The sequence below is a fragment of the Dipteris shenzhenensis genome, chromosome 8, assembly GCF_047967505.1.
Source record: "Dipteris shenzhenensis isolate YYH24624 ecotype China chromosome 8, Dip_SZ_1.0, whole genome shotgun sequence".
NCBI lineage: Eukaryota > Viridiplantae > Streptophyta > Polypodiopsida > Gleicheniales > Dipteridaceae > Dipteris > Dipteris shenzhenensis.
The window spans coordinates 34,580,740-34,592,698 of NC_141603.1; the positions used below are offsets into that span (position 1 = coordinate 34,580,740).

At 39.8% G+C, this 11,959-nt stretch overlaps 1 protein-coding gene and 1 pseudogene across 1 annotated transcript; both read right to left on the minus strand.

The window, feature by feature from the left end:
- Positions 1 to 457: 457 nt before the first annotated feature.
- LOC147899416 (ethylene-responsive transcription factor ERF010-like) lies at positions 458 to 802 on the minus strand. Its single transcript, XM_087377721.1, has one exon. It carries the CDS (start codon positions 800 to 802, stop codon positions 458 to 460), a length of 345 nt encoding a protein of 114 aa, XP_087233847.1.
- Positions 803 to 6,231: 5,429 nt separating this feature from the next.
- Positions 6,232 to 9,202, minus strand: LOC147899417 (protein disulfide isomerase-like 5-3 pseudogene; annotated as a pseudogene).
- Positions 9,203 to 11,959: the final 2,757 nt, after the last annotated feature.

The window sequence follows — 11,959 nt, forward strand, 5'->3', positions numbered from 1 at the left end:
GCCTAGCACACCCAATCCATAGGAGCACTGAAAAAAAATATAGACTTGTCAAGTCACATTGCCGGGCTTTAGGTGCATCCGGTTACATTCCAAAAGTTGTTCGTTGTTACGTCAGAAGATCCCATAAGCACTTTTCTGATTTTGAGATGGGAAGTGGAAGACAACAATAATATTGTCCTATGAAAACAGTTCCTCACAGTATCACAAGAAGACTTTTTATGATATATCTCGTCTAACTGTAAAATTTTCAATCAAGAATCATTGCGCATCAGTAGATCACCTCCATTACCGAATGTCACTACAACCTCCATCTCCAACAGTCAACATTGATAATCAAAAACTGGAAATGTCAGAACCCGATATGTATTAAAATAACAAAACATAGAGAGATGCCAAACGTTCGCTGTCCCCAGCTAAGAGTAATGGATCAAATAGGCTGCACTTGCGTGCCCATAATTTAGCCAAGGCCTGGTGATTGGTTCTCCTGTTCCCACCTTTGAGCGCCTGATTTCGCGATATCAATGATTTTCGCCACCGAAAGCGGTTCACCCATGAAACTGAACTCGAGAGGCTCATCGGGATAATTTAGCTTGCGTCGCTTCAAAGCTGGGCCATGCAGATAAGCATAGGCTATATCATGCGCTTTGCCAGCTACTTCGGGGCTGTTGTAGAGGCCTAACCAAATCCTCTTATTGGGAGGGAGATCGGAGTAAGATGGCGACTCTTTGGGAATACGTATCTCAGCCTGCCATTTACCAGTTTTGGAGCATAGGGCGCGAACGCCTCGCTTGTTGTGGGGCATTACGGGCTGGGGGAAGGGGGGCATGATTAGCGATGGAGAAGGAGATTGATGGCCGTGAGAGAATGCAAGTTTTAGCTTAGGCACGCAGACGAAACTTGTGCTTCACGAGAGGAGGATGAGCATGTAAGTATAGCATCTCATTCCTTGCTCATAAACTCGTGAGTCGTGCCAGCCGACTCACCGCATATTGGTCTCGCACTACCATGCACTCTCTTCACTATGCGGTAACTTGACCAACTTCCTCTCACCGTGAGCATATGCAACAGATTTGGCAACCCTCGCGCGAGGTTCAAGCAAAAAGTGCAATGTGATGCCTTAGAGTTGCAAACGGACTACAGAGGCAGGCATGGGTTAGCACGAGGGGGATATCCAATAGGAATTAGGATCCTTGCTTCTCTTGCCTATTGGATTTCAATCTTAATTACATGTGTGAGTAACTCAAATTCACTTGGGCTGTCCGTAATTCTGATTACATCCGGCAGAAAACTTTCTCAATGGAATGTGATTAAAACTACACATGTGCCTAGCCCTTACACTTAAGATAAGTATCATGACACTAGACTGTTGAGATAACACCAGACCATTCAGATACTATGAGGTATTGGATTGGTAGTAAACTTATCATGTGTCTTATTCATTATCACTTGAATGTCTGTACAAAGTTTCATGTGCATCGGACATCAAATGTGCAGTTAGAAAGGTGAAATAGCTGAATTTTTTCATGTACGACGTGCGTATATGAAGAAAAAATACATAACAATTGACTGTTTAGGTACCGAGAGGCATCATATTGGTATCAAAATCGTCATAGGCCTTAATAATTGTCACTTTCATGTGCTCGCAAAGTTTCATGTGCTCCGGACATCAAATGTGTAGCTGGGCTGAAGGGGTTCACTATTTGTAAATCCTCCATATCACATGTTTTCAAAGCCTAATTTAGGAATCAATTATTTGTGAAATTTAGTTTTGAATTAAATGCACCATTTTTCTACTCCATATGTCAGTATCCCCTTTAAATAGTACCCTTTTGTATAAAAGAAATGTGACAAAAAATATCGTAAAATTGTTGTGCTTACGTAATTATGAGTGAGCTCTTGAGCGGCTAGGGAGGTGAAACATCCCAAGTTTGCATGTGCATTCTATGTAAGTGAAGGAGAAATGCATAATGGTCGAATATTAATATTGTACTGCTAGGAAATTCAATGGTGCAAGACTTTGCACAAGGCTTATTCAATATCACTTGCATGTCCCTGTAAAGTTTAATGTGTATCGAACATTGTGCATGCGGTTGGGAAGGCAAAATGTTCCATTTTCACATATGCATCCTGAGTTTGTGAAGAAGAAATAAGCCTTTCCTACATCTCATTGGATTTGATAGAGTTGACTTGAATCTCATGTTTTATTTTTATATGATTGTGCTTAACTAAATTGACTGATTCTTGTAGTGCGACTAGAATGAGTGGTTCTCCTAGTTTGACTGACATGATCAAATTGTGTGGTTGATTTAATTTGAGATGATCTAAATTAATTAATATATGATGGAATCCAATGCAAACTCAACATATGTTTTGCTAATCAAATGGTCCATATAATTAGGATATTCTTCTTGAAATTTGGGGTGACTTTTATCAAACCATATATAACTATACTATATGGGTTAATACAATGCTAATTGGAAATCGATTAAATTAGGCCGTATGACTTATATGACATTTAAACACTATATGATGAAAACAATGCAAATAAATTGGGTGAGATATTTTAAGTATTATTTATTATATGATAAAATAAAATGCAACATTTTTCATGTCATCACATTTTGTCCCACATGCATCCATAGAGGAGGTGGCATGACATGATGCATTAGAGCATCAACATTGCATGCATGAGCATGCATGATGACATGCACCATGTCCTATTCATGTGGCACACATGCATGGAGGTGGAGATGCTATTGTACATGAATATCAAAGCTAATGTGGCACCAAGTGTGCCCATGATGTGGTTGCAACTAAGATTATGATGTATCATACATGTTGTGTAGCTTGTAGGGGCTGCTATGGCATGTAGGGGTTGATGTGGCACCAAGCATGTCCAAGGCATGGCACCAATTAGATTGTCAATTTTTTCTTCATGTTGTAGGAGGTAGAAATTACAAATGAGGAGGTAGGATGAAGTGGCATGATGAGGTCACATGTAAACAAGCTACAGATGTGTCCTCTATGAAGTGGCAGTAAGAAAGGGAAGAAGTAGAAAATTTTGGCAGGTGAACGCCATCAAAATGGCTTTCTTGGCATGGTGAGGTGCCGAAATCGATGAAGTAGACTTCAGGCATGCTTGATGGTGTGAAAGTCGAGGCACCCTTCCACATTGACAAGGTACCCCACCCAAAATGTCGCCACTATGTTTGGTAGTTCCCCAATGTCATCACCAAATGAATGATAGCCTAATGGTTCAATACTTTTACCATAGCTATAGATTGATAGGGTACATATTGATAGGGTCAAGTCTTTTAGCTCCTCTGGTGGCATAAAATTGCCCCATGTTGTGGGGAAGATTGTGCTTTTATTGTGGGGTCCATGAGTAGGTTGTGCTTCTAGAGGCACAATAGGGTGCCCATCCAAGAAATGTTGGAGCTACTCAAGCTTGTGTGGGGAGGTGTGCTCCTTAATTACTCTGAGTGATACATTAAAGGAATTATACATAAGCTGAGGAGTCATTTGTAGTGCCGATTGTGGGTAGTCACTATGCATGCTACAAGCTCATGATGGAGCTACATTGGTGCACTGATTGGAGTCGCTTAACCATGGCGAGGCGTTGCTCGGTTGTATGGGTTCGAGATCATTGAAGGAGAGTGGCTAGTTGGACAAAGGTTACTTTGAGGAGCGGTTGTTGATGCTTGGCGGGCTAGACATTCTATGGAGGCCCGCTTGGAGAAGTTGCACTGCTCTCTAGAGGCCGTGTTGCTACAGATGCTTTTTGCATAGGCTTGGCACTGCTGCAGGGACTTTGAGCTTTGAACTTCCACCGCTTTCACTCGCAAGTCTTCTCAATACCACTGGCTCTCCTTCTCTCAACTAAACTGATCTCTCAAATGCATAAGAATCTCCCTGTTTCACTCTCAATGGAAAACATTCAAGGTGAAGAGAAATCTCTCTAAGAATAGAAGAGGATCTCAAAAATCTCTCTCAATGAACTCTCACAATCTCTCAATGATAGAACTCTCGAAATGGAGTTGAATGGATGGAGATTTTCTCTCTCAAAGAATGGATGAAGATCTTTCACCAGAAGTGGACTCTCATGGAAAACACTCAAGAGAACCTCAATCTCTGAGCAATCAATCACACTCTCTTTTACAGATCACAATGCCTCAGTGAAATGCAAGGGAGCTTTGATACCATGACAAAGTGGGGGATACTTGTAGTCATCCAACAGCGGAGGACAATATTTCCTTCGATGACCATGTTGTTGGCAATGTTTGCACAAATGCAAATATTAACAATCCTTTTCTATATGATCAGAATTTCTAGAAAACAAACAATGCATCCTCTGACACTTCTTTTTCTTTGACTTTGCCATGATGATTAATAAATTACTTGTTGTTTAAATAAAATATAATATAATTGAGATAAATTTATGTCCGATTCATGCTTCAGACTGGTTGGGATTTAGAATTTAATAGTTGAAACTCTATCAAACTATCTTCTGACAATTGAACACAAGTTAGAGCTCAATCTGACCAGCAAATCTCTTCCCCATTTCCAAATATAAAAGCATGTAATGAAAGTTGATACAATATAGAATCATGTTGCGAAGAATAGATCATAAATGAGAGAACAATAGTTGGCCTTCTACGGATTGTAGCAAGTTGCAGACAATTTGTTGCCAGATCAAGTCAGACTGCATGGTTAGACTCTAACAAGTCAGAATGTGGTCGTACTGTAGTAGGTCGAACTATGGGAATGTAGCAGGTCAATGTAGTAGGTCAGACTATTTCTTGTTAGAGCAAGTTGGACTACATGGTCTGACAGTCAAAACAAGAGTGAATCTGATGTTTGAAAGTTAAAAACACTTCCATCTTGCACCTTGAATCATTTCCAAAAAACTTTGATCTGTGTCCTTAAACAAGGCATACAATTCCAACATGAAGCCACCCTTTTTGAAATCATTTTCTCCTTCAAAATCTTCATAAATGCATCAAGCATATTCTTGAAAGATTCAAATTCATCCTTTGCTTCCTAATGATTTGATTTGAAGTGATTTAAATGCTTTTAATAGATAGATTTTACATATGTGCCATTTTGATTGAGCTTGAATGTCATGGCCTTTGTTTCTTGCTGAGAGAGTTTTATTGCCTCATCATTGTGCGCATGCTAAAGATACGTTGCAAGAATTGTAGTCTAGAAGATCACATCTCGTACATTCATTAAGTTGAATATAATATATGTATCCTTAATAATACCACACTCATATAGTCATTGAGTTGAATACAAGACATGCATCCAGCTCGAGACATACGGTCATTGCATTGTTGTCCAGCAAATCACATCAGGTAGATTGATTGAGTTGCATAAAAGACATTAATCCTTGAGACTTCCACACTTTGCATATATATTGACAAGGTTATTTAATAGAACATTTGACGGCTTGAGTCCACCTCTAGGTCTTTCAATTCACAACATAGTTGATTCAGTGTTGAACAAGGGGAAGAAAAGTATCTGAACATGCCAGGAGATCCAACACTATAGTGCCTCATCCAAGAACCCCTTCTTCCACAATGTCCTAACATCCCTCCTACTTCCACATTCTTTTTGTCTTGACTCATTGCTCAGAATAGAAGTCAAAGAGTACCTAGTTTTTCCCCCAATCGGATCTGTATGTGGCTCACTACACTTGTGCACAGCTTTGCATCTTCCTTTGATCAACGACCACCATGGGATGCCCAACCTTTGCCTTTTCGCGGTTCTACAAGATAGCTACCAACAACATACCCACCATGATCCCCCTTTGTTTGCTACTTTCTTGGTGCAGACTATGCTAGTTCTACTTTCACTTTGACCTCGTTATCCCCATCATGAATCTCTTTTTCCTTAAGAGTCTCTACAATAGGCAACAATGGCATCCCAACTCACATAGTTAATGAAAGCAAAATCATTCCTCTTTAATATGGGCATATCTCTAGCTAGAACTACATGCCTATATCACCATATTTACCAAAATGTTCTTTCACACCTTTGGTTCATCCCATGAGGAGGTCATACTATCAATGAAAACAGACTTGAAATTGGCCATGACTTCCTCATCTGGCTTAGTAGGTTCAGCCCATGTAACTTTGACAGAGCGGTCAGCAACAAATAAAGCATCAGGTTGACTAAGTCACTTGAACACCTTTATAGGATCAGAGTGAGTGGCCAATTTGATTCTTAAGATTATTCGTCAAAGTCATAAAAATTCATAGCCTCTTCTGAGAAGCTCTCAACAACCAAAAACCAAACTCTACTTTTGTATTTCTTGGCTAGCTCTAAGATAGCAGACTTTTGCAACCCAAAGCCAATGAAAAAAAAGGAAGCTAACATCTGCATTTTCTAAAAAACGTTCTTGTGGTTCTAACTCATTTTGCAACTCTTTCACATTAGGATTCGCAAGTTTTCTTAGATGATAAGTGAGAACGGCCGCTTTGCAAGGACCTGTTGATGTAATAACTTGAATGTAGGGTATGCATTGACACCATATTTGGATGCAAGTTTTGTATAATTATCTGCATTTATCTTCACAAGAACAATTGATGGAGCATTCTCTAAAAGCTGAGGAGCCGCTGCATCCAACTCTAGAGAGTGGATCTTGGAATGCCCATGCCAAGGTGCATAGAAGTCAACAAAGATGTGATCATGCTTAGCAATAGCAACATCAAAGGTGGAATATAGACACATTGAGAGATTTAACACTTTGGTCGCATACGAGCTCAACAAATTATGACCAAGGATTTTTACACACTTTGAATTACTCTGTCTCCATGGTTCATGGGTTGTTGAGCATGGTCTTGAAGGCATTTTTTCACGGCCAAAACAAGGCAAGAAATCAGCAGCATGCTTCCATTATTTCCTTGAAGCCTGTAGCAGCCACCATGGCTTTGCAAGGTTATGTGAAGTGCTGATGAGAAGGCCACATAAGAAACATATGGCATCAGATTTCTTTGAAGGCTGCTAGCCAAGGATAGCTTTAGCTACTACCAACAATTCAAAGGTAGCATGGAATGACAAAAGTATCGGGAATAGAATGTAAAGAGACTACATCTCTTGGTCTTCTGTAAAAGACAACAGACAATCCTTTCCAATTCTAATTCAAGGAATAGTAGCAATGGGAATGAAATATCTAGGAAACCTACGCTTTGCAATAGCTTTGCTTGTGGCTCAATATCTCTTGAAAGTAGCACATGATGGACATCTTGTCATAGGGTGGCTACAAGATTTTGAGTCCTGTTTCCTACTACATAGTGAATAACAACAATCGAGGAGGAATACTGGCTACAAAAAATACATCCAAGAATACACCTCTTGATTGAGAGGACTCCCAACCTATTGCTTCAAATGCACTTGATACAAATGAATGGTCCAAGGCTACTAAAGCCCCAACTTTTCCCAAATCCCTACTACAACATCAAAAGCTTAGCTCTCATCAAACTGAGTACATAAGCTCTTGTTGTCTTGGATAAGTGATTTAAAATGCATGTTTTGCTATATCTTCCTTTCTTAGCAATCGTTTATTGCAACACCAATCTTGACAGGAGTAGATCTCTCCAACTAGCTTCTTTGTAGAAGCATTCATTACTTTACAGCAGCAGATTTCCTCTCAACAACTTCTTTCATCACATTATATTTTGAAGAACTTGTGAGGAATGAACCAACTACAGGATTGCCAAATGTGTTGTGGGCTGAAATTGCCCAGAATAGGAATATGCATAAGCAATGCAAAGACAACAAGCTAGTATAGAAATAGAAGCTAGTCGGATAAAAGATGAATTCTCATGACTCCCACACTTTGCATACATATTCACAAGGTTATTTAATAGAACAATTGATAGCTTGAGTCCACCTCTACGTCTTTCAATTCACAACACAGTTGATTCAGTGCTAAACAAGGGGAAGAAAAGTATCTGAACATGCCAGGAGATCTAGGTGGTCTAGGAGATCCAACACTATAGTGCCTCATCCAAGAACCCCTTCTTGCACAATGTCCTCACATCCCTCCTACTTTGACATTGTTTTTGTCTTGACTCACTGCTCAGAATAGAAGTGAAAAAGTACCTAGTTTTTCCCCCAATCGGATCTGTTGTATGTGGCTCACTGCACTTGTGCATAGCTCTGCATCCTCCTCTGATAAAAGTGACCACCACGGGATGCCCAACCTTTGCCTTTTCCCAGTCTTGCAAGACAGCCACCAACATCAGACCCACCACGATCCCCCTTTGTTTGCTGTTTTCTTGTTGCAGACTATGCTAGTTCTACTTTCACTTTGATCTCATTATCCCCATGATGAAGCTCTTTAATGTGTTTGAGAGTCTCTGCAATAGGCAACAGTGGCATCCCAACTCTCATAGTTAATGAAAGCAAATTCATTCCTCTTTAATATGGGCATACCTCCAGCTAAAACTTCATGCCTATATCACCATATTTACCAAAATGTTCTTTCACCTTTGTTTAATCCCATGAAGAGGGCATACTATCAAGGAAAACAGACTTGGCCATGACTTCCTCATCAAGCTCAGTAGGTTCAGCCGGTGTAACTTTGACACAGCGATCAGCACCAAATAAAGCATCAGTTTGACTAAGTCACTTGAACACCTTTACAGGATCAGAGTGAGTGGCCAATTTGATTCTTAGGATTATACATCAAAGTCATAAGAATTCATAGCCTCTTTTGAGAAGCTCTCAACAACCAAAAATTAAACTCTGCTTTTGTATTTCTTGGCTAGCTCTAAGACAGTAGACTTTTGCAACCTGAAGCCAATGAAAAAAAAGGAAGCTATCATTTGCATTTTGCAAAAGCAATTTCGTAAAAACAATTCTTGTGGTTTTAACTCATTTCACAACTCTTTCACATCAGGATTTGCAAGTTTTCCTAGACGATAAGTGAGAGCGGTCGCTTTGCGAGGACCCATTGATGTAAGAACTTCAATGTAGGGTATTCATTGACACCATATTTGGATGCAAGCTTGGTATATTTATCTGCATTTATCTTCGCCAAAACAGTTGATGGAGAATTCTCTAAAAGATGAGGAGCCGCTACATCCAACTCTCGGGAGAGGATCTTGCAATGCAGACACCAAGGTGCATAGAAGTTGACAAAGATATGATCATGTTAAGTAGCAATAGTAACATCAAAGGTGGAATACAGACACATTGAGAGATTTAACACTTTGGTCGCATACCGGCTCCGACAAAGTATGACCAAGGATTTTCACACTTTGAATTACTCAGTTTTGTGGTTCATGGGTTGTTAAGCATGGTCTTGAAGGCACGGTCAGAACAAGGCAAGGAATCAGTAGCATGCTTCCGTTATTTCCTTGAAGCCTACAGCAACCACCATGGCTTTGCAAGGTTACATGAAGTGTTGATGAGAAGGCCACATAAGAAACAGACAGCGTCATATTTCTTTGAAGGCTGCTAGCCAGGGATAGCTCTAGCTACCAGCAATGCAAAGGTAGCATCACAAAGAGACTACATCTTTTGGTCTTCTACAAAAGATAGAAGACGATCATTTCTAACTCTATGTCAAGCAGTAGGAGCAACGAGAAAGAAATATCTATGAAACCTATGCTTTGGAATAGCTTTGCTTGTGTCTCAATACCTCTTGAAAGCAGCACACAGTGGACATCTTGTGAATATAGAGTGGCTACAAGATTTTGAGTCTTGTGTTTCCTACTACGTAGTGAATAATAACAATCGAGGAGCAATATTGGCTACAACAAAATGCATCCAAGAATACACATCCATCGATTGAGAGGACTCCCATCCTAGTGCTTTAAATGCACCTGATACAAATGGACGGTCTAAGGCTTCTAAAGCCCCAGCTTTTCCCAAAACTCCACTACAACATCAGAAGCTCAGCTCTCATTGAGCTGAGTCTATAAGCTCTTGTTGGCTTGGATAAGTGATTAAAAGCCCATGTTCTGCTATATCTTCCTTTCTTAGCAATCACTTATGCCAAGGGCCAATCTTAACAGTAGCAGTTCTATGCAACCAACTTCTTTGTAGAAGCAGTCTTTACTTCAAAGCAGATTTCCTCTCAACAACTTCTTTCATCAGACATTATATTTTGCAAAACTTGTGAGAAATAAACCAACTGCAATATTGTCAAATGTGTTGTGGGCTGAACTTGCCCAAAATAGGAATATGCATAAGCAATGCAAAGACAACAAGATAGTGTAGAAATAAAAGCTAGTTGGACATAAGCTAGTCGGATAGAAGTTGGATAAAATTATGAACTTCTATCCGACAACACATAGCTAGGAGAATGGAGAATTGTCCATTCAATTAGCATCCGATCAGCATCCACCGATTAGCATCCAGCTTCCCAAAGGGGAATACATGGTTCGAAAATCCTAGTCAGACAATAGTCTGACTGTCATAGATCAAGATATTGTTATCCGAAAGGAGTTATAACTACCGATACTGGTCCTTGGTAACTACCACTCATCTATATGACTTGGGACCTTCCAACTTTCACATGACTCTGCTTAGCCTATGACTTAGCCTAGGCACCTAAATACCCCTCCACAGCATGCTAGATTGTCTAGTAACAAAGATCATTTATTTTTTCTTCATTCACATTTTTATTTAAAATTAAAAACCACATGGTACAATGAAGTTTGTTATGGGTTGCAAGAGAACTAGATAGAGGTTGTGAGATAGAAAGTTGATATACTCGATCAAGGTATAAGGAGGAGGTTTAAGGCCATGGAAATCAATGGTATGCTATCCAAATGGAAATAAGAGATAGATTTGTGATGAATGTGGAGGGAGAGACAACACCAAGATAAATGGCTCAATGCTACTAAGTAGCTAGCCTCGAAGGTAGTAGACCCATTGGAGCAGTGCCATCAAGACGAAGAACATGAGAAATAGTTTTGAGGCAACAACATCAGGTATTTTGGTTGACTAATAGCCCCACGTCCTTAGGAGTTATACCCCTACTTTACCTTGCATCTCAAAAATGTGAAAGGGTGCATAGCTTAGATCAATTGGTTGGCTACAAAGAGGAAGTGAGGGAGTCATTGCATTAGTGACATTGTTCTAGCACAATAACATGAGGGTTTCTCTAAGCAAGAAGTACATATGTAGTATACAAATGGTATGAAAGTAGTACAAGGAGCACATCATACACATTATTGACAGAGTGTTTTTAGTCATTGCATATGCAATGCTGAAAGTTCACTATCTATTTTTCTCACAAACTAGTTAATTTGCATTTGCATCTTATGAAAATTTGGGTAGGGATATGGAAGGAGAGAGGGAGGGAGAGGGAGAGAGAGAGACAAAGACAGAGAGAGAGAGAGAGAGAGAGAGAGAGTATGCTTTCATGTACTAGTTCCAATTGTGGATTCATGCAAGTAGTGTGGGTGGGATTGGTTAGAAATCTTGACTATGCATAACAATGGTCAATCACTTGAAATTGTATTCTTTCATGTAACTAGGGGACCATTAAAAATTGGGTGTAGCTATTCTTTATGAAGTTGGAGGTGCTCATCAAGAACCAATATTGTTTTCCATGCTAGGCATGGGTCTACAAAGGAAGATTGTCGATCAGCTGAATGCATGAGGTTGCAACTTGTTGGGGAGGCTTGAAAGAGAGAGAGAGAGAGGGACTTCTTGTCATCAAGAATAGCTTAATGGGGACATGGACACTTATACTAATGGTTTTGGAAATAATCCGCCATGTTGGATCTAATGTTACATAACAGTAGTTGGAAAAGTGATGGAATGGAGAGCACCATCTAGGTGAAAGGATGGTTTGGTGAGGTCTTGGGAGGACTAAGTGGTAGCTGTTGGAGTTCGGTTAACATTAAGGCATATGACTTAATTTTATTTCTTTTTAGCCATTGGGCTTGCCTCAAAATATTAAATGGAAACGCTTGGAGTTCTAATATACCCTTGAAAG